This window comes from Pieris rapae, chromosome 20 (assembly GCF_905147795.1).
Source record: "Pieris rapae chromosome 20, ilPieRapa1.1, whole genome shotgun sequence".
NCBI classification, from domain to species: domain Eukaryota; kingdom Metazoa; phylum Arthropoda; class Insecta; order Lepidoptera; family Pieridae; genus Pieris; species Pieris rapae.
Window position 1 is genome coordinate 581,523 of NC_059528.1, and position 27,502 is coordinate 609,024.

General features: G+C 32.7%; 1 protein-coding gene and 1 non-coding gene across 3 annotated transcripts; one reads left to right on the top strand and one right to left on the bottom strand.

Annotated features, from left to right (window-relative positions):
* Window positions 1-58: 58 nt before the first annotated feature.
* LOC110995005 (neuroblastoma-amplified sequence) lies at window positions 59-27,407 on the bottom strand. Of its 2 annotated transcripts, none has more exons than XM_045632779.1 (41): window positions 27,146-27,407; window positions 26,984-27,081; window positions 26,732-26,865; window positions 26,524-26,657; window positions 26,123-26,217; window positions 25,261-25,438; window positions 24,894-25,049; window positions 23,845-24,069; window positions 23,232-23,336; window positions 22,431-22,517; window positions 21,610-21,807; window positions 21,051-21,176; window positions 20,476-20,599; window positions 19,743-19,882; window positions 18,506-18,819; window positions 17,631-17,937; window positions 17,278-17,433; window positions 16,040-16,176; window positions 15,281-15,475; window positions 14,904-15,006; window positions 14,294-14,493; window positions 13,917-14,029; window positions 13,275-13,407; window positions 12,716-12,958; window positions 12,332-12,437; window positions 11,478-11,575; window positions 10,783-11,012; window positions 10,002-10,213; window positions 9,201-9,388; window positions 8,098-8,262; window positions 7,618-7,778; window positions 6,793-6,980; window positions 6,095-6,231; window positions 5,192-5,281; window positions 4,730-4,852; window positions 3,737-3,913; window positions 3,156-3,409; window positions 2,347-2,473; window positions 1,769-1,886; window positions 874-996; window positions 59-540 (listed from the first exon to the last, which is right to left on the bottom strand). In XM_045632779.1, the coding sequence occupies exons 1-41, from the start codon at window positions 27,215-27,217 to the stop codon at window positions 250-252; spliced, it is 6,561 nt and encodes a 2,186-aa protein (XP_045488735.1). In that variant the 5' UTR covers window positions 27,218-27,407; the 3' UTR covers window positions 59-249. The 2 variants fall into 2 exon arrangements, with proteins under 2 accessions (XP_045488735.1, XP_045488734.1); XM_045632778.1 differs by having other exon boundaries at window positions 60-540; window positions 4,730-4,855.
* Trnaf-gaa lies at window positions 8,823-8,895 on the top strand. Its single transcript has one exon. It is a non-coding gene; the product is annotated as a tRNA-Phe (tRNA).
* Window positions 27,408-27,502: the final 95 nt, after the last annotated feature.

Sequence of the window (27,502 nt, forward strand, 5' to 3'; positions counted from 1 at the left end):
TTTAAGAAATACATTAAGAGGAAAAAATATTTGATACGGAAGTCTCAATTAGTGCTAAGTCTGCAATTAATCTTATCCATTTTTCATATTGCATAGCTTCAATTGCTTAGTTCTCAAATATAAAATTTTATTTGAACTCACTGAAGTATGTCAAGCTACGCGTAATCATTGTTTTTAGGGTGTAAAACAATTATTAAAAGAAATGACATAATGATAATTTAATAACTTAATAGACATACATTATATGATTTAGTTAAACATTTTTCTACAAGATCGCACAGCCTGCGTGAAACCGCGTAAGGGCGTAGGGACACCTATAGACAATAATTTAAGATGTCCGGCTTCCGCTAAATAATTTTCTTGTATTAAATCGTTGATCGCCTGTTCTGTGGTGTACAGTGATGGTTCCTCAGATGTTGCACCAAGTATGTAGTTTATCATATGGGTGTACAACGGAGTCGAAACTAGTGTTACGAAAAGTCTTTGCTCCAACATTTCTCTAATTAGATCCTCGCCTATTTTTTTATGTATTAAATTTTCCTGAAATAGATATCAAGTGCTATTAATCAATATATATAAGTATATAGCATTTTTCTTTATCTGTATCTTTCTCTGTAAGAAAGTAGGTGATCTGTCTGTGCATTCTGAGAGTTAATTATTGTTTTTTTGGTTATCTCAGGCCTAGGTTCTAGGCACTGACCAAAAAATCTGTAGGGAAATTTTTTTTTAAACTAGTAAAATCCTTTAAATATAAAAATTGTTACCTATACAACTTTAAATATACATACAGATAGATTAGACTTTCGAAGACCTTCATTCATATAATTACTGTGAAACAGAAAAATATTTTTTGAAAAAAAAAAATTTGTATACCCTGTGCTTGTCAATGAGGTCGTACAACATGGACACGAAGTTGTCGCATTTCGTAAGTAATAACACCCACATAGCTCCAGCCGCTGAATCAGCACTTACATCGCGGAGAATATGTCGCACTTCCTACAATTCATAATTATTTTAATTAAAACCTTAAGAGTCTTACGATTCCCAGTCAAAAACATATTGTTAACTTCTGTTTCAGTTACGGTATAATATTTGCCTAACCAAGCTTTCATGTACAAAAACAATCTACTGAAAATTCTGAATGAAACTAACTTTAACGAACAAGTAAAGTGATACTTATATAAAAAGAAAAAAATATATTTTATATTATTTATGTAACTTTTAGTAATGCATACTTTAATGTTATCTTTACTAGTAACAGTTTACGTAATTAAAAACATAACTTGTAAAAAAAATTTATCGCAACACCTAAAGGACCTCCTGTATTAACTTACAAACATTTAATGCAATCCCATAAAAAGATACAGACAAATTTATCTAGGAAATCGGACCGAAATTGCAAAATATTTTAGGTTTTTCTTGTTTTACACTAAACATATTCTTCATTTCAAGTCTCCATGTCTGCTGAAAGTGCCTCAAAGTTTAATGATTGGTCAGTTAGTGAATGAGTGGCTAAATTGTGAAATTTGATTTGTTTTAATCGTTAAAAACGTACGGCTGTGACGACTGAGCTGTCGGTCTGCCATTACTTTTTTATTTAATATATACAAGATTATTATTATAATATTATAATAATTGCGTAAGTTATAGAATGTTTTTAGGGTCTTTAACAATATTAGCCAAAATTTTAAAATGTCCTAAAATCTTGAATTCAAACTTTCAATACATTATAAATTATAACAAGAATAAATGTTTTAAATGAATATACCATTTCATTAAGTATCGGTCTGCTGAGTAGTTGTTTGATTAGAACTAAGTTCTCTGCGTGCACAGACACTTTCTCAAGTAGTTTCTCAATGTATTCGCTGTGCAAGCTGCGGCCATCACTGGAAATAAGTTTTTATTAATACCATCTTCGTTTTCTGTATTCAGAAAGTGAACCTTCTTAAACAAAATTTGGAGAAACAATAACACAGAGGTAAGTTTACAGAATTTTATATGGACTATGGATTTTTTATATGTAGTTGTAAATAAAAACAGTAACCTCCTTATAACTCGATACTCTTACTTGTATAATTAATTTTCATACTACGCGATTTCAGTCCCTCGAAAAACATGGATATTTTCCCCGCATATTTCGTTTCTTAATATTCGATTTAAATCAACTTTAACGATTAAAGAACATAACGCGTTATACGACAATATTTCTATAACGAGGAACTACCATAATATATATACCCTATTTGTAGAAAATCTTCGTTGGTTACCTGTATCCCAGCTTTTTCTATTATTGAAAAGGTGCCCGATTAACCTAAACGAGAAATAAGATAAAAAACGAGGTTAGACCTGTTGAAAGTGACAGGCCAGCAGTTGAGGACATCGGCGAGAGCCTTCTTCTTTTGCCAAGTGTCGATCATTTGAAGGAATTCCCTGAACACTTCATTTCGCCCTTCTTCTGTTAGCACCATGTCATCTGAAATTCAGATTCCTATAAGAATTGCCATTTAAAGTTCTAATCACTCTCAATCGGTCTCAATCGACAAAATTAAACCTCAATAATAATTTTACCTACACCTAATGAACATGCACCTAAAGAAGCGTTTACAACAAATGTTGTTTACCACAAAAAAAATAGTGTTTATTTTTAAACAATATTTCAACATATACAAGTGAAACTAAAGAAGGAACGAATTCTATATACCTAGAACTTCTTTTCTCCTTCATATGATTTTTACAAAGCCTTTTTAGTACATACCAACATGAATCATTTTGCTACCCTTGGGTATTCGGACTATTCGGTTTTCCGGAATTATTAAAACTTTTTAGGTTTTTTTGTGATTTTTCTCTATATGAAAACCTCACGAGTTCAAGTCATACATTCTTAACTGACAAATAAATAAAAAAAATTGTTCGTAGAGGGTAGATAAAAATTTAAAGTTGTATATATCATTTCATAAAAAAATAAGAAAAAAATTTCGCTAAAAAATATTTAAATTTTTGGTTGGACGCCTATCATTTAAGGGGTTAAAAGATATATTAAAAAATTCATAATAATAGGTCAAGCCGTTATGGAGGAGTATGGGATCGAACGTGACACTAGAATTTCATATATTAGATATAACTATAATGAATATATATTGTATGAATAAAATTACCTGTCAAATCTTTGGCGTATTCACTGTCCGGCCATTCGGTTCGAAATAGGTCAATGGTGGAAGCGGCGACTTTGAGTAGGTCGTTGGCGTCTTGGAACCTCGACTTTTGGCTTAAAGAGAGTAGACCCAGCTGTTTGTGAGGCGGAAGACCAAAGTGTGAAGCCTTTTGGAGGACACCGTCCAGGAAATCTTCCGGAAACTTTGTGCCGTCCTTGTGATACTGTGTCATACGGGACACTAGTACTTTTGTGTCTCTAAAATAAGTACGTTATTTAAATTTCGGACAAATGTTAGAAAAACATAAAAAATAAAACATGTTAGATATGTATGTTTCCTTAGATATAGATAAAATATCTTTGTATATATTTTTAATATTTAATAAAATAAGCTACTATTACAGATTACTTCGATGCGTTTTAGTTAAAGTAAATTAATTGAACATTATTTTTAGTTATAGCACAATAGGACGACATTTATTTAGGTACAAGGGCGAAAAAATACTGGAATTAATTTTTAGAATAACTATAATCTTAGTCAATCATACCTATATATGCCTAGTTTATATATAAACATATACTTACTCTAAACAATTTAGATATTTCTCAGCGGCATATTGGAATAGTTGATAAACGTCAAGCTTCAGATTCAGGCATTGAAGCAAAGAGTCCAAAGCACTTGCCTTTATTGTCGATTGGCAAACCAGTCGACTCGCCACTGGCAACACTTTCTCTACGTCCCCATGAGACATTTCCAGCTCACTGAAACACATATTTATATTGGCTACGGGTTAATTATATCAAAGACATAGATAGAAATCTATTATGTTTATTTTAAGAAGTTATTTCTACTTTTTCTTTATGGGCCAGGAGGCAAACGAGGTGTGGTAACCGCCACCAATAGACAAATGTAAAACTGTCGTAGTGTTGCTTAATTATTAAATAGCCTATTAAAAATAAAAATAAATCAGTGGCACTACAACCTCTTTAGGTCTTAGCCTCAGATTTCGGTGATTAGCCTCCAGTGCCTGACAGATGTCGGCGACTTTTTGGGTCCAAGACATGTCGGTTTCCTCACGATGTTTTCCTTTACCGTTCGAGCAAATGTTAACTGAGCACATAAAAAGAAATTCCATTGGTGCACAGCCGGGGTTCGAACCTACGACCTCAGGTATGAGATTCGCACGCTGGAGCCGCTAGGCCAACACTAGGAAATAGCTTATTACCGAAGCAAATAGTGAGTATGTAAAAAGCAAGAAATTAATCGAGAAAGTTTTTTGATAAAAAACATCTTACTTTATAAAAAAATTATTAGTAGTAGTAAGTATATATTATAGAAGACTAACACGGTTACTGAACATTACCTTAATTGTAAGACAAAAAAACAGTAGTAAGTAGACACCTAGCCGCCATATTGTGTTATGTAAGTTACATGTCACATGTCTTTCAATAAATCACTTTATTCCAAGTCAATCAACAGACGCACATTGTTCAATTAATACAGATAATAATGCTTATATAGGCTCAAGTGAACCATAGATAATATCAGCTCGTAAAGTGAAATGAATAAAGACTTACGGCCAGATACAACCGGGTGGTAAGTCGATATTGTCCCGTATCGCTTGTAACGTGGACGAATAGTAGTTCTCGAGGAATCGGGCCCATCTTTTCAGCTCTTGTTCCACTTGGGACCATGACTGACTACTGAAAATTTATTATTTACTTAATTGTAATGGTAATTATAATAAAGATGATTAACACAATTTTTTTAAATATTATTTACACTACTTCCATCATGTCCAGGGACTTTTTTTATTTCACAATTTAAAAAAAAAAGATAAACATTTCACTGCTTCCAATACAATATTTCACAAAATTGTAAAACATTACGATGCGGGGCTGCGATTGAATTATGCGTTTTTGTTAATATTATTTATAAAATTACGTGCTCTAATACTCCATAATAATTCATTGATTACTATTGCCGAAACAATTATTGTTTCGATAGAAATACAACCCAAGAACAATAATAACAATTACCTCTTATTCTTTTTGATTTCGTTCTCATGTTCTTGATGACAATAATCCACGGCTTGCATTATCATCAAGATACGAGTCGCGCCTGGCACTCTGCGCATATTGATAAAAGGTTTTAATTAAACGTATGCATAAAATTGTACAAAAAAATATATGGTATCACAAATTTACACAAATATACATCGTCTATATTAGAAAATAGTCAAGAGAAATATATAAATTCAATAAGCAACCAAAAAATAAAAACTACATAGAAATAAACCACATTAAGAGCTTAATAAATAAAGTTACTGTTAGTTGAAAGATGAATGGAAACAATTGAGAACAAAAAATGTTGGACAGTATTATGGAATGTATCAAGATTTACATAAATAATGTTTTACCCATGGGCATGTATATTGAATGTTGTCTACAAATTAATATCTTCTCTAATAGTATAGAAGAATGTTTTGTATTTTGAATTTTTGTTAATATTTTTAACAATTTCTTATACTGAAGCTAAAAATTCCTGGACTGATTAAAAAATATTTCATTACGATAAATTTACTAAATTCGGCCTTTCTACGTAAATCATGTTACGAATTTAAAGATGTATTAGATATATATTCGTTTTAAAGTAAAATCTGTATATTGATTTGATTATGAAACTGTGTACCTAATATTCTGAAAGGAAGTAACTAAATAAAATATAATATAAATCTATTGTACGATATAGTAGACTTTCCACTAGCACGAGATCGGTATCTAAGCGAGTCAAAACCGCGGGGCATTGCTAGTTTGTAATAAAATAATAATAATACGAAAAAGATCTTAATACTAATAAAGATTATAAGAGAATAAGTTTTATACTTAGCAAAACAAAAAAAAATAAAAAATTTGAATACCTTTAAGCTACAATATATTTACCGATCGATGCCGTCCTGTGAGAAGCAAGTGTTCTCGACGAATGTGACGATATCGTCTTTGGAAAGTTTGTTGAAATAGCTGACACACTCGCGATACTGCTGCATCCACTTTTTATTGTTCACATTCGATGTGGGTACCTATATATTTAAATAATAACACCGTTTATTACCATTGGATTAATTGGATTGAAGCGTAAAGTTTTTACGGATCGTTACGAAGATGTGCAGCGTTTTTGTCGAAGAAAAGGGAGAGAGCGATTGAGACCGACTGAGAGAGAGTGAGAAGAGTGAGAGATTACAAAGGCTTTTACCTTTGTAATAATTATTTACCCTTGTAATTATATTATTAATTTACAAAGAAGATTCACTTCTGACATATGTACTTTGTGCGCACTAACTTTTTTTATTGTGGTTGACTGTTTAAATTCATAATTTAATTTGTAGCTATTAATATTTAAGTATTGTATTTTTATTGTTAATTTTAAGAAAATAGTATGCATTTTTTATCTCATAGGGACGGAATATTCTAACTTAGGTTTATATAATATTTATGTATAACACACATTTCCTATTGCGATATAATTATATTTAACTAGTTAAAAAAAATTAGACTAACAGTAAAAGTGTAACAGTGACAATAAAACCTAATTCAAATTATAACTTATAGAAACTTACTCAAAATAAGTTCAAATAACTTACGTCAAAGAAGTACTTAGTGAGCCATTTGGTGTACAGCTGGTTGACGGATAGTGGAATCTTAAAGGCAGGTGGAAGAGTTCTCAAAAACTTGGTGAGAAGTCCGGCGTTATCAGGTTTTATTATGTTCAAGATGTGGGAAGTAAACCTATCTTCCGATGGCTGTTCCAACAGGAGTTTATAATCCAGCTCTGTAATAATAAATAAGCCCTCGTTGTCAAAGCACACGGCGTATTAAGCAGACCCGAAGATCTAGGAGACCGAGCATGTTTCATTTCTGACTAAAAATATCTATCTATTCCAGAAAAAGTATAAACATATCTTGATAAAAAATCAAGTATCGCAACTTAGTTAATTCTTTAGGTGCCTACCTAAGGGACCTTTATCATTCGTCGTTAATAGTTTAAGTGGTCTATTAATGTAGGGCACCTTAATAAATTGGATACATTCACTAACAAATAAAATGTATGTATAGGACTCGTATTGAAATTGAAAAATGTACCCCGGCCAAGAAGGTTTGTAATATCTGACATGTCAAAAGATGACAGCTGTCAGAATTCTACGAAATTAAAATCAGAGTATAACATCTAATAGTGATTAATACTAAAATCTTTTGATTTTTTATTCAATAGATTAACTTGGCAATGGTATGTCAGAAGACGGGCTAACTTGGACCTAAAAAATCAGTTGCGTGTGTCCAGACACAGGAGGCTCATCACCTACTTACTTATTACATTGACAAATGATCATAAAACACATACAAAAATCTGAGGTCGAGACCTAAAAAAAAGTTGTAGCTCCGCTGATTTATTTTTTAATATCTCTTACCTGGCGAAGCGGATTTAGCCTTCTTCAGCAGTTTAATATGTTCAGTTGCGTTCAGACCGAATATGAGCGCCTTTTCGTCTACTTTCTTGAGTAAAGTGAAATAATTTATTAATGCCACGTAATTATTGCCAGCTATCTCGGGCCAAAGGACTTCGCGTATTCTTAAAAAAAAAACATTTATATTTGAATACAAAAAAATTTAGTCATAGTTTAGTTAAAAAAAACATTTACCAGTGGCGTAAAGTTTTTTTTCGACGTTTTCATAGAAATATTAATAAATCCTAAAAACAGTACATCCTAGTTCTATAATGTAATTTAAATTTTAACTTTGAAACTCAAAATAAGTTAAAATAACTTACATCAAAAATGTACTTAGTAGTAATTAATATTTAGATAAAAAACTTTGCCAATTATGAAATTTAGAAATATTAAAATAGCTCGTACATTTTAATTCATTCTTAAATATTTTATTAAAATTACCGTGAGTGTGCATTGGGCCTCCTCGCGATGTCTTCGATGGCGTCGGGTGCGATATGGGATAAGGTAGGATCAGATGCGACATGATGAAGCCACACGTCCAGCAAATCTAATCGATACTTCAATGCGAGACCACACGCCAGTCGCGCGTGCTCTTCAGAGTTTGACCTATATTATAATCACAGATTAACAGATATTTGTCTTTGGTTGATGCAAATACTACACTTTTATTAGCAACATTTTACATCAAAGTTAATTTTTTTTATTAACTTAAAAATTAAGTTGATCGTTAAAATTAATTACTATAAAGTTTGTCTTTCTCCGTAAAAGCAAGCAATCTGAAGAGATCAGAACATTTAGTTGAAAAGAGAGTGCACTAGCCTCCACACTAGGATGGCGTGGGCAGTTACTTCAATTTGACATGTTATCAGTATTTAACATAATATAATTAAACTATTGTTGATATATTTTATGTATGTAAAAAAAACAAAGATTATTCTTTAATATGATTCGCGCTATACATTTTTGTATATGAAGAATGATTGATATAGGTACAGTCACATGGGCACTAAGATGAATTCAATGTATTTTTAAATATTTCATAAAATCAAATTAACAACAGTGGATATTTTTTTCTTATCTGATATCAAATAGATAAATGTGAAATAAAAAAAAGGAAAGGAGGTAGATAATGGAATACATATTACAATTTTGAGTGAAATAGCAACGCCGAAATAGCTCAGTTGGGAGAGCGTTAGACTGAAGATCTAAAGGTCCCTGGTTCGATCCCTGGTTTCGGCAAATATTTTTATTTTTTAAATTATGAAAATATTATCAGAAATTACATGACTCGGTACTTAATGCATCACAATAAAATTAGTTAATTATAATATTTAGATAAAAATGTTTATTTGGGAATATAAGTGTTACTTATTTCATATCCTTATTCATCGGCAAAGAGAGTGGAAGCCGAGAGAAAAAGCCGGCGTAAAAAACCGTCGGTATTCTTTTAAAGAAGTAAATCTAAATTATCGTTTCTTTATAAATACATAAGCAAGTGTTTAAATCGTAAGTAATTCGTAATCAAAAAGATTATTATAACATACTTGGCCAGCCTATAAATAACTTCTCTCCTATAATCCTCATCAGCGTTGAACATGAGCGCATTAACACTGACTCCGAGCGCCCTCAGGCGGCTCACTTCGCCCATGGCGCTTAACTTCTCAATGCATTCACGTATCAGCGCCATTTGCTCTTCGGTACCGTTATTTTGTTTAAGCGACGATACAGCCATCTAAAATTATATAAATATTAAATAACTTCAACAGATATAAACGAGTTATATTTTTAGTTTATTTTAACGTCTCAGTCGGATTTAATTCGACATTAAAGATTTTTAAAGAGAATTTTAAGAAGTTAGTATAAAGACGAAAGATTAATAACCTCTGTATCTATATTATACATGTATAATATGTACATACAATAAACAATTAAATTTTATAATCTTCGTTAAGCTAAACTAACCTTAAAATATAAAAACGAAGAAGGAAGAAATATAAAATAAAGATTTGTATGGAAGTAAAGAATTGGCTAAAAAAATACTAGACCGAATTTAAAAATTCTTTCACCATTTCACTTATTAATATAGGCTTTTTTAATTGCAGGAAAAGAATAAGGCACCCTACTAAAACAACAAGATCGATACCGTAGGTGTAAAAAATTGCGTATAAAATATCGTTCATCGCATGCGTTGCGAAAACTATTGATCAATAACAACAAAATGTCTAAAAAATATATGAAGCCGGGCGCCAGTATTAAATATTTTTAGTTTTACTGAAATACAACATTTTTATACATGTTATAAAAAGTTATTCCATTAACACAAAAAGCAATTAAATTCAACTCACGTCGCGTGGTTTGGACAAATAAACGTTGTCCCGTAATTCGGGCGCGTTACATTTGACGAGCGTGGCGTACAGAGCAGCGGACACGGCCGCCTCAGTGTACGACGTTTGTAAGTATTGCTTGCATTGAGTCGTGTCTTGAGTGGACCTCAAGAGGCAGGCTGCGCTTAGTGCCGTGTCTTTATAGAGAATGTCTTCAGCACATTTTTGTACCACTGAAATGGTTTATTTGAGAATAAGTGTTGCACATAATTATAATTTAACAATCTGAACTGTAATGTCTTTGGCAGAATGACCAGCGCTGTGGAACACTCTGCTTCTCAGCATAAAGCTGAGCCAGGGTCTATTATAACCACAGCACACGTATTACATACTTAAAACATACTTTGTTCTAAAAAAAATTGTTATTTTCATTTTTTTATTATAATTATATTTTCTTAATAAATGTCTCCGATGCCCTACGTTGGGGACATAGGACCGTTATAATAAAAATGATTAAATCGCAGCTTTTTAATGTTTAAAAAAATACTTTACTTTTACACATAAATACTTGAGTTTAAGAATTTTAACTATGGTTCAAATGGTTACTGTTTCCAACAACAGTCGTTACTATTAGGTACGAGTTCTATAATTCCATATTAGGAGATATTCTTCTTAAAAACTCTGGTAGGACCAAATTCGAATACTTTTTAGTACCTACAAGATGTAGAAGAGTAAAGAGAAAAAAAAGAAGAGTGCTACATTTTTTTATCTATTCGACAAAAATTAAGAACTATAAACTTACCTAGAGCCTCATTATCATTACTAGGATTAACGTTTAGGCAGTTTTGTATGTAATAAATCTTTAGATTTGTGTGGGGTGAGTCGACAGCATCTAGTTGATTCTCGATCGAAAACCGGTCGTAACGATAGAAGTTTTGTGATACTTCTAAATCTGGATAAAGGGTTGAATAGAACTCTTGGCAGTGGACTTTTCGCTGAATTATTTCAGACTCACTTTCGACTCCCTTTTCCCTGAAAATTAAGAACATATTCTTTCGCTGGAATAGATTGTGTATTGAATAAATTGTGTCGTACTGAAAAGCTAAGAATTTGTTACAACAGTCAAAATTAGTATATATTTATTTTTTGCAATCGGGCAGTAGGCTCAGTGGATGTTATGTAATACCACATTGCCAGGCTTTTTCAGAATGTTGTACTAGATTAGCAAGTCAATTTTCAATATCAAGTGAACCTTTTAATATTTATTTAAATAATTCTAAACATTTTTTATGAAATATATAATTATTATGAAATATACATATGTATATTAAAAGGGGTAAAAAAACCACACCACAAAAAAGTAATAAAAGTTAGTTAATTCTTTTAGAACTTATACAAACGCAACTATTACTTATATAAAGAAATGTAAACTAACCAGTTGTTGCAGTGTGATGCTACTGGGATGTAAAATTCTTAAAACATTAAAATAAAACATACCCAGCCACAAATTTATTCTGTATGGTGTCCACTAAATAATTAAGAAGTGGTTTCTTCTCTTGAACAGGCGTTAAGAAATCTTTCTTTTCGGTAACGGGCTGTAAAAAACACTTCATTTAAGCTAATATTTCCCAAAATTATGTCGCTTACATTTACATCTCCCATAGGGAAGACGCATTTCTAATTTGGTTTAATAGGTAATTAATATATAAAAGCAGGTCCTGGTGAGATTTGTGTGTACGCGATCTACACCGTACGAGTACTCGACTAGAAGAACGCGTATACATAAAAATTACAAGCATAAAATCAACAATTACTGTCCACATTCTTGACCTAGGTTATCTATACTAATATTATAAAGAGGAAAGGTTTGATTTTTTGTTTGTTTGTTTGTATGAATTGAATAGGCTCCGAAACTACTAGGCAGATTTGAAAAATTCTTTCACTGTTGGAAAGCTACATCATTCCTGAGTGACATAGGCTATATTTCATTTTCAAAAAAATAGGCATCCTTACTAAAATTACGATAACATTAACATTTGTTTATTATTTGATACAATTCTAACAGATGGCGCTGAGTTAAAGGTAGTAGTTTGGCAAGACGACGTTTGCCAGGTCAGCTATGTATAGATAAACGTGATTTAGACTCTTGTCCTCCTACTAAAAAAACTAATGGATAAAACTCTAAGTTGGAATATACCTGAATTAAATCAATATCATGTCGATATGAATTCTATTTTTGAAGGAAATTATACCTTATAAGAAAGGATACCGGTCGCACTGGTAACCATTATTTTATAGATTAAGCTTAGCTAACAGTGTAATAAGAAATTGTAGTTAAAAGTTTAACATACCGTGCTAAGAGCGTCGGAATATTCATCGTCAGTGGACGGCCATCGGTAGCCGTAATAGTTTGCTTCCACTGGTTTTGGTTTAAGACTCTCCAGCTCCAAATTCAGCCTAAAAGCAATATCTTTAAATAAAAATTTAGTAAAGCAATTGTTATGTATCTCTTCTTTCTTTTCGCTAATGCAATAGGAATCGACCAAGTTATTACATTAGTATAACTATAGATATATTACATTAGTATATATATATATTACTGTGTCCAGTTTATGTTTCCACCATACCAACTTACCTACTATTTAAGATTATTTATACAATAAAGAAAGAAAGAAAAACGACATCTAATTCCACAAATATAACATATACTGCTGGAACTTAAAAATGAAACATACCTGGAAACAAGTGTTTTTTCAAGATCCTCGGGCGAACAGAAAGCAAGTGCGGCGGCCAAGAGATCGCGTCTGAGCGGCGCTGCCGTGTGCGGTTTGGCTGCGCGTGCGACGCTCGCGAGTACGTGCGGTGCGCCCGAGTAGCGCAACGCCGCGAGTCGTCTCGCGCCCGCCACGGCCGTTTGCCCGCCCGCCGCGTCCGCACGCATCGCGTACTCGCACACACGAGTTAGAACCATACCTTCCCTGGTTTTTAGTTTTTATTAGCGATTGTAAGTAATATTTTTATTTGTGTATATGCTAATTATTGGTGAAAAATTATTTCCTTCCTTATCAAACTTAATGTAAATTATTAACAGTAGAGTAAAGTATATTGAGTTAAAAAACTAGAGCTACCAGAGACTAAACTTATACAACTGACAACTATACAGTTTTAAGAGAATATATATTGCATATAACATTTAAAAGGTAAAAACGTTTATATAATTCTGTGACTAAAAAATATATATAAAGATAAATTGCGGATGTAAAATGTATCCACACAATATTATTGTTTATTTACCTGGCCTCGTCATCATTGCCCGCGACCCGCAGCAGTTGAGCAACTTCCAGAAGCTTCTCGCTCGCTAAGAACGCGCTCGGCTCAGCCTTTAAACAATCCTCTATCAGTTTCATACGGTCTTCACAGAGTCGCACTAAAAATAAAATTGTATAAAAAACCAATTTAACAGGTGGAAATTTTGGGCATTATTTTGAATGGATTTTTTGGGGGTCAAGGGTATTAATCAAGACTAGACGTATGATATACACTATTGTACACTTATTTTTAATCGTAACAATCTGCAATCAGCCTCTTGAGTTATACAAGATTTTAAGGTAATTAGGGAATGCAAAACCAATAATTTGTTTTTCCTTATTAACTATCAAACTATCAAACTGCAGCAAGTCGAAACGAATTCCGTCGTTTCCAAAAGGCCCAAAAATATATTTTCTTATCTTTGTGTAAAATTTGTGAAATCACTTAGTTTGGAATCTAAACGTACCCTAAAACTGTTTTTTTTCTTTCAGAGTCTGAGCTACTGTTTATTTTCGCTTATGAATTATCTCATAGGAATAACTTAGCGCAAAAGTAGTATCTTTCTATTAAGAAAATTGGCTCAAAGGCATAGAAGAAGAAATATCAAATCATCAGACAATAACCTACCTTGAATAGGCAGAAGTTTAATTCGAAAAGCATTGAGAGTGGGCAAAGCGTCGATCAGATCAATCTCTTGCTGCACCTCAGCATTGCCACGCTCGATTAGTTTCAAACATAACCTAAAAGTATTATTAGTATATTAGAATACAAAAAAAAAATTCGCTATAAAATTTGGTACTTTAAAAAGAAAGTAATATTACTAGAAATGACTTCAAAATGCATTGAGACGATTCTAGGAATTCTCTTGATTTTCCACCAGGATAGTCTTAAGACTATAAAAATAAGGTAAAATAAAAAAAACGGAAATGCCAAAACAAATGAACGCTCAAAACTCACACATACACACCCAAAGTGAATGAATAATAAATTAATAAATATCTTACGTAGCAAGTTGCAGAGCGGGATCTATGAGCGACGAAGCCGAGTTGAAGTACTCTCGGGCTGCGTTGAGTACTAATTTCACCGTATTCTCATAGTTGATCATATGCGAACCATACTGCATCAGGGGCGTGCACGTTAACACGTCCGCAGACATGCGTATACTGTCAGGATCGCCTGATGTAAGGAGAGCTGATGCGTAAACCTGTTTGTTTAATATATTAAATATAAGTTCACTTCTCTATAGGTTAAATATATCTTCACCACCCGCAACTACCTTTTGGAAGGGGCAACTAGAATCATTTTTATATTCTATTTAACGTTCATAAATGCCATTTTAGGTGGTCTAATTGAAATAAATGATTTGACTTGACTTGACTCATGTTTATGGAATACTAAAACAATTTTAAAAAAAATTTACTAAAACTGGCACGCATATTTACACAATATTTTAAATTGATTCATAAACTCATAAATTAAAATAAACAATGTTTATAAGAGCGTTATTAATTTGTTATAATAACATCCAAACAATGATACAATAAAAACTCAGACAAACTATATAAGTAAATTAAACTTAATCATAGTAATGGTCAAATTAAATTAAAATATAACCTCATAAGATTCCTCCCGAGTGACGCATCCAAAGATTGTGGTCTGGAGATCCAGCATGTCTTTGAGAATATTATTCCATTCCCTCTGCTTTGCTTTTTCAGTTCTAAAAATGTCTATACGTTTAGAAAACTCAAATATAATTAATTGATATTTGAGCAATAACATGAACGGAATAAAATATATCAAATAAATAAAGTATCACCCTATTTTTCATGAAGAAAATAATTAGCAAAAACAAAAAAACATGTACAAATCATATTATGCTGGAATCACACATATTCGTTCATCTTTCATTACAATCAAAGTAAAAACTATACATTAAAGGCATGAGAAAGACATTGAGAAAGAGAAGTAAAGGAGAGTAAGAAGACACTCACATCAAAGGGTCCACCTGATGCGACCTCGCCAGCCTTGTTAGCAACCTTATACAATGTTCCCTATCGTTAAGCACGTCCCGCAGATCCCTTGGAGCTACGGCCACGCCTCGCCAAGTGAGCTTCGAACAGCCCGCTACGATCTTCTCTAACTCGGAAACTTTGCGCAGTAGGCACGTATTTGAGATTGTACCGTCGCTGTAATAGAAGATATGTGATCTTTATGTTTATTATTATTTATTGTAAATAATATTTTTTGAAGAAAGGATTTTAAAGGGTCGTACGTAAATCTTGTGTGCACAAACACTTGGTCCGTACAGTGGAAGCCAACAGGAGGAAACTGGCAATTAATGAACCCAAAAAGTACTACAAGTTTAGAGAAATCCAGTCGCCCTTGACTTGCGAACTGGTGGTAAATGTAAATTTACGATAAATTTAATTTGTTTTTCTTGACGTTCATAAGTGTACATGTTTACCTAAATGAATAAAGATATTATGACTATGATTATGACTATGAAAGGAAAGCAAAAAAATTTCACAGCCAGGATCGTAGAAAAGGTAATTTGAGAGCAAGACCTCAGGATTTTTTTTTCGATTTAAAGGTTGTATGCGAACTAATAACACACTGCAATATATTTATTGTAACTGGAATTTTTTCGGGGCCAATAATTTTTGGATCAAGTGTATATTTTTATTATGGTTTTATTTTGCCCAATCAATGTTTTGCATATTTTTTAATTGCTTGCAAACTAAACTACTTACGACTCCCTGAGTATGCAATGCAGTAAGTCACAGGCCAGATTCAACTGGTGCGTGTGCGCATGAGCCATAATACATCGCTCCGCCAATTCCACAATTGTGGACATGTCTAACGATAATTCCCGTTTTGACTTGAATACCTTAAAAACATTTAAACCTAATTAAACAGATAATAATGAAACATTACATACCAGGCAACATTTGTATGGATTCTTTGTAAGTCAAACCTCAAAGACTACTACATCAAATATTAAAAATTTTGTCCATTAGAATGCTAAGCTATCTCTAAGTAACAGAGGCTATATTTAATTTTATAAGAAAAACTAATATCTAGCCAGTCATTATCATATCAGTTCTAAAGCCAATATATGCTCAGGTTGTTTAGTTCTAATTACGTCCACGGGGCGCTGCTCAAGATGTTGGTAGTTAATTACTTTATTTACATTTAATTTAAATTAAAATGAAAATTCCGTCCATGAGCACTATCACTTAACATCAGGTGAGCCTCCTGCCCGTTTGCCCCCTATTCTATAAAAAAAATTATATTCTATTACGTCAAATTCACTTAGGTGTTCCTCTCGATGTCAGTTAAGCCGGAAATATCTCAAATGAACAAAGCTCAAAAACTTCAAACTATGAGATTAAAGCACCAATCAAACTCAAGTAATGTTAGGAGATTTTAATACATTTGACATATTTGACAGTTGCCAAGAACTTAACTAAGATATAACTTAGTATTGTCTTTTATTAACATAACTTTTACACATTTAATAAAACACTTTTTTACGGATTATAGTTATGTATTATTGTATTTAAACTTATAATTATTTGGACATAATTTTAAATTTAAACCGACGTTTCGCGTGCTTTACAGCGTGCGTGGTCACGGTGACTGAAGACAAAGGTGTTAAATGTCAAAAAGTATTACAGCTGCAGAAAATGTTGCGTTATCTGTATTTATTTCCCCGGAGTTGGTATCGACTCTGAATTTCTGCAAAAACCCTACATCTTTTAGTCGATACCAACTCCGGGGAAATAAATACAGATAACGCAACATTTTCTGCAGCTGTAATACTTTTTGACATTTAACACCTTTGTCTTCAGTCACCGTGACCACGCACGCTGTAAAGCACGCGAAACGTCGGTTTAAATTTAAAATTATGTCCAAATAATTATAAGTTTAAATACAATAATACATAACTATAATCCGTAAAAAAGTATTTTATTAAGATATAACTTACCATCAATGTCAAAGTGAGGTCGTCCGTACTTATCGTCTCAAGAAACGTAATCAGATTGGATACGGTGAGACCCTGTTGGCGCGCGAACGATTCGTGACGTTTCAGGAACGAAGTTACGTACGAACGTAAATCTGCTACAAACGTGTCCGTTGTTGACTGAAAATATTAAAGTTTTAAAGAATGTATGATATTGAAAATCTAAATTAGGTGCGAGTTGCACATTCGACCGTAGCCGTTAATACAACTATTTAGTCCAGTTTGTAAACCGATTAGCAAAAAAATGTAAAGTCCCCAATGGTACCTGTACCCAATATTAAAATTCTTTAAATAAAACATCATCTCACACAACTTACAAATTTCGTCAGCATTTTACAGGTTTCAATCACATCCATCTGTTCCAACTGGGCCAGGGTTACTCCTTCCAAATTAATGTCGTACAGCAAAGTGTCCAACGTTAAAAGATTATAAAGTATCGCATCTAAGCCCTTGATTCCGCCCCCTGAAGTCGCGATAGAAACGAGCATCAGCGCGTGCGAAACGAGCCCACTGCGCTCTTCTATCTCCCTCGCACGCCGTTCGTACCAACTCGCAATTTCTTCCTCGGGAAGGTTCGGTTCGGACTCAGTTGTGTCTTCCGACCAGTTTGAACTCCAGATTGATCTTGAAATATTCATAAACGTATATTTTGTTGAGTAAAATAAAAGTCTGCCATGGGAACTATTTAAAAATTATTTATCAAAACCAATGACTACATAGGATAAGAATTATTATCTAATTCAGCAGTACTAGACATATGTTTTATATTATTTTGGAACTAAGAATAGTCTATGTTAATCAAGAAAATGTAGCATTCTAACGGCCCAAATCTTTTATAGTCCAGTTTATTCGTTTAGGAATACGTAACACGTAAATATGTTTGAGATACAAAAATCTTTCTAATTTTTTAACATTTACTTGCTTTTTCTTTTACATAAAAAATAATTTTATACAATTATAGTCAGTTTGACTACACTTCTCGTGCACTGTCAAGAATTATAAAGAAAACATGGTTTAGTGTTTTTTAGTATTTTTTAAGTCCTAACTTTACAGTTCTGTTTTATTTTGGAAGGTAAAATTTGTTTAGTGATGGACAGTCGTAAGGGTAAAGAAAACTTTGGATAAGAGAATTACTAAAAAAGTAAGACTAAAATTAATTAAATAACACTATTACACACAAATTGAGACCTACCTAAAAGTCTCCTTCTTACACCAATCGTGCTCATGTTCCGATGGCTTGATCTTAATCGGCGATTTCTGCTCAAACCATATCGTTGGCGTATTTGTGGGCAATAAATGCTGATATTCCAAGGGACTTGTTGATTCCGGTAACTTGTCGAGCACCGCCAATTGCATAGACAAGCTTTTTATGTACGGCCATAGACACGTCAACGCCTCGATACGACCTTCTTTGGCAATTTCCATAGCACTATGGACTATGCTGTTGCTCCGTAGACGATGATACTCGTCTTTCACGTATGTTGATTTCTCGCATTTTAATATTGCCTGGAATATTTATGACTTAAACAAAACCTCTGATTAGAGTGGAGCGCTACTTTTAATAGGCATTGAAAAAAATATATATATCATTTAGATAAATATCGGTAACTCTGGATTAATCATAAAACTAACAGTGATCCGTTTCAGGATTCACTAAAATATTTGTCGACAAGTGTAAATTAAATCGGCCCCATTATGAAACATGGACTATATATAGACTATTACCAAAGTTACGTTCTGTAGTAAATCATATTTTTTTACTTATGTAATTGCTTCAATTGTTACCTTAAATTTTATTTTTTAATTTAGTTTATCTTAGTATTTCTTTTTGCTTAAATAGCTACCTGGAAAAGATTACTTGTTAGCGAAAAGACCGCCTTTTCGACTATGTTTATTAAGGAATGATTTATGTTTATTTATTTATTAAGGAAACTAAACAGATAAATATAAAATAAAATAAATACAAAGGACCAAAAAGTTTCACTGACAAAGCAAAACAAAGCATTACAGTACAAAATTTATAAATTAGGAGAACGACAAACATTAAAAGAAAGATTAATAGTTGTTTAAACTTATTCTTAAATGATGCGAAAAAGGTCGATATCAGTGGCAGAATCCAAAGTTAAGTATCCTGTGAAGAGGCTCGCGGAACCCAATATTGGTTAAAGATCGGTAAAGATATATTAACTAAATATGTAACTCGAAAAAGTGTTAATAAATAAATAACCACGGCAACAAACACTGAACAATCTCTAGTCCATGTTTATTATAGACAGACATACAGACAACATTTATTACAAACAATACACACACACAAAAGCACTCAAAATAACAATAATCAAAGATAAAATGAGGTATTAAAAACAATAAAAAAAAATCTCATTCGGCTCGTTTCAAATGAGTAATGCCTATTAATACTTAAAACTTACCTCATACAAATTTAGCCTCTCCTTATAAAATATCATAACGTGTCTGCAACGAAGCAATTCACTCGTATACCCATTCAGATCCTCAACTGTGACGTCATCCGGAGATTTCCACTCATCTTCGGGAAGGTCTTTGTTAATTTCTGGAGACATTTTGTAATAAGTAGGCGCGGTTCAATTTCTTAGGTGTTTAAAGTAAGTTATCAACAGGTGCGATTGATTAAACAATTTTGATATGCAACCATTGAAAGGTAGTCAGGTGAGCCTCCTACCCTGCTTCCTGTTCTAAAAAAAAGTGCGTGCGTACAAAGTACACGTCGAAGTGACTTTGTAAATTAATTATTACTAAGGTAAAATTCCCAATCGAAAATTGATCATGTTTCAATATATGATAACTCCATGTATTTGTATATCTATATTCATACCGTATACGTGCTGAAGAAAATAAAATTTGTATTATGTTTCCTAAATCCTAAGGTCGAGGTGTTGAAGCTCTTCAATACGTCGAAAGAAATTGTTTTTCAACGAGTTTACCAATTTACGTAATATTAAGGTTAGAATAACTTTATTTCTCATATGAATTATGTACAAAAATTCGCTTACTGAGAAAACATTATAAACTAAGATTAATAATTATTATTAGAACGCACAGATGAAACGCTGCACATCTTCGTGACGTTCCGTTAAAAATTTTACCCTAACGCGCCAAAAGAAGTTCACTTCACAAATAACCCACCATTTAGAATCTCGGAACATGTGAGCGTAAGTCCAAAGTCCAACAAGTCCCTCGCAGCACTCAAGCTCTCGGGAAGACGATCCACGCACTGATGAACCGCCCATATCTTCTTAGACACTTTGCTCTACATAAATTCAACTGTTATTAATGTTTTATTAAATACTTTGAGAGATATAAACGTACATTTATTGCATGGAGAGCATACAGCAATTATCAAGGCAACGGCCAACAAGCCAGAACTAGTTTTTGACTAGTGAATTGTAAAAACGTTTCGAGAAAAGTGCGTACTTCTTAAAAGACCTGCAACGCACTCGCGAGCCTTCTGGCATTGGGAGTGTCCATGGGCGGCGGTATCACATAACATCACTCCTGCCCGTATGCCGCCTGTTCTATAAAAAACATATTATGTGTGTGTATGTAACATAACCTAACCGTGGAGCTTAAATTTTAGTCAAACGTACCAATTTCAAAAACTAGACTAATACGGCATTACAAGACGGACTAAAGTCGGTTACCATGGTAACCGTTATTTTCGTGGTAACCATGGCAAACAACACGGTCATTTTATAACTCACCAAATAATTCTGAATGGCATCTGTGGAGACAGGGTTCTTCCTCCATTGCTGTTGATAAACGAGATCACTGTCCAAGTCAAATGTCTCCGCGAGGGTCAAGGCTTCGGAATACTTTCCACCTTCAATCTAAAATTTAAAAAATATTTAAAACGAAAATAAAAACAACGAAACTGTAAAGCAGCCAAGTTCACATTTTAAGGATCGCCATGCTCGCTTATATGTCATTGCTTTCGGCAGCGTCCATGCGTCCGGTTGTCTGTCTCCCTAAAATATGGCGAGGGGGCCGATGGCAAACGTCTATGCGTCATACTCGTGAACGGGTGCTACTTGTGGTGACTGGTCGTACTTGAATTCGTGAATTGGTGATATTATTTGTTTCTACTATGTATTTGCGTGTTGTTCCCACGAGAATGTAAGTGTTTTAATAATTAGCTATGAATTACTTAAGATGTCATATGAAAATAAAAAGGGTGGTGGAGAGTTTATTGCCAGTTCTTCTCTTCCTTGATTTGAGAATGGCGGAATGAAAAACTAATCTATGAAATTTAAAAAAAAATACCTTTCTAGAAAAAAGTTCGTTTGGCGTAGTACTTTTAACGCCAAGAAGCCGGTATACCCGCGACACAATAGTTATTTTCTTCGGTTTTGGCTGAAAAGTCTCCATATCTGTGATCGCATAGAGAACCGACTTCATCAACTCTTTTGTCACCTCTAGCATGGAATCATCTACTTCCGCTTCCGCTTTTACAACTGCCACCTGATGAGAATAAATACCACAGCTTATAACGTGATATTACATAACCCGTTTGTAAAAAAAATATTGAGTTGGATACTAAGAATCAGTCTTGTCTTCTTACCGTCTATTCTTATATATATACATACATATAAAATCATCAAAATTGACGAACCGTTAGAAGTGTATCGATGTATAGAGGACGAAACATTATCCAATTATATTAAAATAAAAAACCAAATTTAAGTACAAGTTGCTGTGATAATATGCGCCATTTTTATCTTTATAATTTATTGGTTAGTGAAAACTTTGCGATTATAATAAATAGTAACTGGGTTTATTAAGTAGGAAAGTCGTAATAAAATCTAACCTGACGCTTCGTAATTTACTTTGATATTTTTAGAATATGTATATCTGCGAAAGTACCTAGAATGAACCTGTATTTTTTTTTTTGCTTAAAACTTTTTGTTTTGTCCAAATTTCTATCTTTACCACACTATTTATTCAGAAACTAGACATTTTATATGAAAACAATTTAGACATTTTAGTGTCATCTCAAACACTACGGAATCCATTTTGATATAACCGTACCGTTCCCTCAATTAAATAGATTTCCCACCAAAATAATAATAAATAAATAATCTCACAGAATCATCAGCTCTGGTCTTATTTGGCGGCAGCACATCGCTCTCGCACTCCAAGGCCACGAACGCGCCGTCATGTGCGCATCTCACCTGATATTAAAAATTAAAACTAATATTGTAACTGATAATTTTTCACAGTCCTGACATCGAGATCGTTGGAAATTTAAAATATATTATAAACTATAAAAATATATTTATCACTTATTAATTTATTAATACAGACACCTATGTTTTTGCTTGGTTGACCGTTTCGAGTTTGTTGTGTCTACCTGCATTTTTGTTGCTGTTTTTGTTTTGTGAATTTTTATATACCTTCATCTGTGCGTTCTAGTTATAATTATTTAGTCTTAGTTTGTAATGTTTTCTCAGTAAGCGAATTTTTAATTCATATGAGAAATAAAGTTATTCTAACCGTTAAATTTATGTGCAATAATTAATTTACGGCATTAAAAATGTTATCTTAATTATTTTAAAATCTTTACCTATTATTGTTATACTAAAGTGTATGTCATCAAGTGAATTAAATATAATAAGATTTAGACACAACTCTTATAAAGTCTTAATTATATAAATAAAAATGAATAAATAGCAAAATATGTTTAACTTGAAGAAACGGCTGATCTAATCAAAGCATTTTTTATTTACTCTATAATTTAAAAATAATATTATTCAGTACTCAGGGAAGAAATTCTAATAGTCTCTATAGCATAGGGTAGCATAGCAAAATGTTCCATATGTTGGTATGTAGATACTAAAGGATAGGATAAGTAAGAAAAATCTATAAATAATAAAACTAATACTTACTTGAGGCGAACCCTGGAAAAATTCCGGTCGCTTTCCCATTATATTAATCATATCTTCAATTCCACAAATCGATACCGCACCACTGAATCTTGATACAATTATTTCCTGAAAATATACATATATTTAACCTTAAAAAGGTACCTTTTTTGATATACACCTATCTGTGGCTGGACATTTAATTATTAATAAATATAATCTGTTACTCAGGGATAATTAAGTATTTTAATTGTGAGTTAATCGGTACAATTTACGAGTTTAATTTTCATAAAAACACAAATTGTTAAATTAATAATAATTAATTAGCCTGTTGGCTTCCACATATAAATAAAGCATATAATTTTGTGGCTAATGGAATGGCTGATAAAAATTAAAGTATTGAACGTGTGATTAATGTGAGAAACGGATATAAGGGGTAATAAATGTTAAAATTGTTATTTAACCTGAAGTTCCTATATCGCATTTGACATAACGTTTGTCGCTTTGTACTTTGTGATCCACTTGAGTTACGCCAGAAATATTTCTAAAGTAAAGCAATTGTATTCGTCAAATAGTATTTATTTATTGCCTCAATAATAAAGGAGCATTCCATTACAAGATTTTTTTTGTTTCTTACCTGATTACTCCACCAATCCACATCAGCGGGGAAATACAGCATTTGGTCTTTATTATTCTGGTCCTTACTTAACGGGTTTTGTAAAGCATGATGGTCTTGTTCATTTAGTTTGTATCGATATTCACCCGTTAATACGGGAAGACGCCATATTGATATATCACCGTTGCAATGCATGCACAATAGTTTGGTTGAGTCTGGAGATGGTACCATGCGTATGATAAAATTCTGAAATATAATTTCAAGAAGATAGCTTTCGATTCTCCGCACTAAAATCGGCGTTCAAACGGAATCTGCCACTTAAACTTTATTTATGACAAAAGGGTTGTGACAAGATTCATATATTGCTAGTCCCCACACTAGGGAAGCCCTGTGTTGTGATAATTAGAAGACAATTATTCCATGGTACATGGTACATGTTTAAAACAGTTTAAAAAAAGTAGCATAAAAATTATAAAAATGTTAGTGTTACAAATTAAGAATGAGTGAACGAGTGAGTGTGTGTATGGGTGTGTATGCGCATGTAATTGAGAGTGTAGCTGAAAGTTGTTATGATCGTACAGTGGGCCTTAACTATTACGTTTTAATTTTATTATGAAATCTTACTAAGGATGAAGCTGGTTGGATGAAGATATTTATTTGTATTTTTCCAACTTTAATAGTTCAGAGATTCTGTTCCGCTCTCAGTAGTTTTTAGATATGAAGTTACACGTATCTACTCTTACAAGTCTCTACTTTGAATCACTCTCTACTAAATACCGGTAAGTGCTTGTTTTAGTCTTACCGATTATTGGATTCCTTTTTTTATTATACTGACACGTGACAGCCGAACCAGGGTACATTATTTTACCGAGGGTAGGGATATAGCTTCCGGATACCCAGGCCCATATACATTATTGTTGCATTATAATCATTTTAATTTTGACACTTTAAATATTTGTTTGCAGCAAATAAATAATGCATATATTACTTTTGTTGATATACGTTATATTGACGATGCATTGATACAATAAAAATCTTATTTCTAAAATGCCATCATAAATGATACTCACCATATTCTTTGAATATACAAATGGTATGTAGAGCTTAAAGCGCTCCTGGGCAAGCTTTGCCTGCAACTCGTCTGATACAACTGATAGCTTATAGAATGGTTCATCGTTTAGAATACGCCATGCGCTTAATCCTGCACATAAAGAAGATCTACCATCCTGAAAAACTTAACTTATTAAAAATATAGCAAGCCAACTATATTTATTTTAATTTGAGTTTTTATCGTAAAAAAACGATAGTGTGATTTTGTTATAATAGGTACATGCTATTTTAAAAACGATTGAGCCCGCCTTTTTGTAGAAATAAGGCAATGATATAAATGTCTTAGAAATGGATTTTCTATCTGTCAAATTAATGCGCCGGTCATACCTTATACACGGCCTGTGGCACTCCTGCCACATAGAGTATACCGTGTGGCGCGCAATATGCAGCTGCCGAAACTCCACCAGTAAAGTGGAAAGTGTGATGTAGTTTAAAGCCCTCTGTCTGAGACACAAGAAACCCGCGAAGCTTGCCATCATATGTTATAACAAGGACTTCCCAATTCCTACAAAGTATAACCATTTAAAGCCTAAATTATAAGACTTCTGTGATACAGATGTCACCTTATATTGTAAACGCCTTAATAGGAACAAAATGAAAATATAACTTCTCTAATACACATGTAATGCAAATTTATTTTAATAAGCAAATATTTAAAGTATTTTCCAGCCATTATTGAACTTATCAACGCTATTTATTGCTGCGGACGTCATAGTCATACGCAATATGCATCTGCTGAATTTTTGCCTATGAGCTACATTGCGAGAAGGCTCGCATGTGCGTTGCTAGCCTTTTAAGAATTTGTACGCTCTTTTCTTGAATGATCCTAAGCCTAATTAGTTCGGAAATATTTCAGTGGCCTTTTTAGGGATCGAATGTATTCAAGCGGTCTTTCCGGAAAAGGGATATTAAGACCGAAGCCCACCCGGGAGCACAAGTACGCAGCATAATTAGCGGTATGCTATTAGGCCCGCTCGACTGATGGATGTCCAAGAAAGATAAAGATTTGCAGATAACATGTTGCACCAATATAATTACAGGCGTCATAGTATTAAGTTGTAGTAAAACTATAAGAGTTAAATTGCAACTCTTCAAAAAATTTAAACTTTATAAAGAAAATCTATTTTTTAAGTAGTTAGCAAGTGATGTCTTCTCATACATTTTCAAAGTAATTATCAATATAGCTCACCATTTGGTATCCTTAACTCTGAGCGGCATGAATATTATCTCTGAGACGGCATGAGTGTTATCAGTGCACTCCAATCCACCTGGTCTTGAGCAATCCTAAAAATATTAAAAACCTCTCATTTTTTAATGACTTTTATTGAATGCTACTTTTTGGTGCCAGCGTTATCACTATATATTCCTCAAAATTTATCTTAGCTTAGTTGGCATAATAGCACAAATGAAAACTATTATTATATTAATTATTATGGTATGGTTATTTTACAAGCACACAGGGCTTAATAAACCTTGAAAAATTCCATTCACTTTACTCCCCCAAATAATTAAATGTTTTAGTAGAAAGAAAGAAAAATCTAAAAATATTTGTACGATCCACAAGGATTATTATAGTGTATGTCTACTTACAATAGGGATATTAAAAAGGTTTGATGCAGTTAGATCAAAAAAGCTGACTACTCCATTTCCATAAGTGATGACTAAGAAAGAGCAATCTGGACTCCAAACAACCTTTCGCCATTGAGGATATGGGTCCCTTGAAACTAATGAAAAATTCCTGTAATACCACATATTTATTGTATTTTCCAATACATACATTTCAATTATTAATTAATACCTGTAGTCCTGGCAGCAATGGTAGCATAATCAGATCTCTTAGTTCTAATCTCCAATATATTGTCAGTAAGTACAGCTATAACTTTTCCTTCATCACCTAAAGCTATATGCCATTTTTGTTGTTTTTCAGTATGCCTAAAAAGTAATAAACATAACAAAATTGTATAAAATCTAGGTGAAATGATGAAAATATACAATCTTGTAAACAACAATGCCTCTAAAAGAAACATTTTCAATTGTAGTTTATACTTACGCAGTTACACTATCAAGCAAGCTTTTTTTGGGCCCAAAAAATTTAAGCCATTTCCATAAAGCTGATATATTTTCCGGAAATATATTGTCAGGCTTTTGCTGTAAAACAACATGATATGAAAGGACGTAACGGTGTTAGTAAGTAGCTGATATATAATCTTACCAAGTACTCGGGTTCTGGTTTCCACTCAGAGAATACGTAGAGTTCGTGTAAAATCGACTTCTGATCTGCCATCGCAGATTTTACACAATATATTAATTTTTAGTTTTTAAGGCCAGCGGGATGTAACTAAATGTTGAAAGTTTTCACAGTTCTTAAAAGTTTAAATATTTACAATATCTATTTTTGTTAATAACATTAGTGATTAGAGCAAGTCAATACGTACACATATGTGTATAAATAAATAATAATAATAATCAATTTTTAATTAATCATTTATCAATAATCAATACTGCTCTTTTGACACAATTTGATAGAATTGACATATAACAAAAACAAAGTGTTAAGTTTGACAAAAGT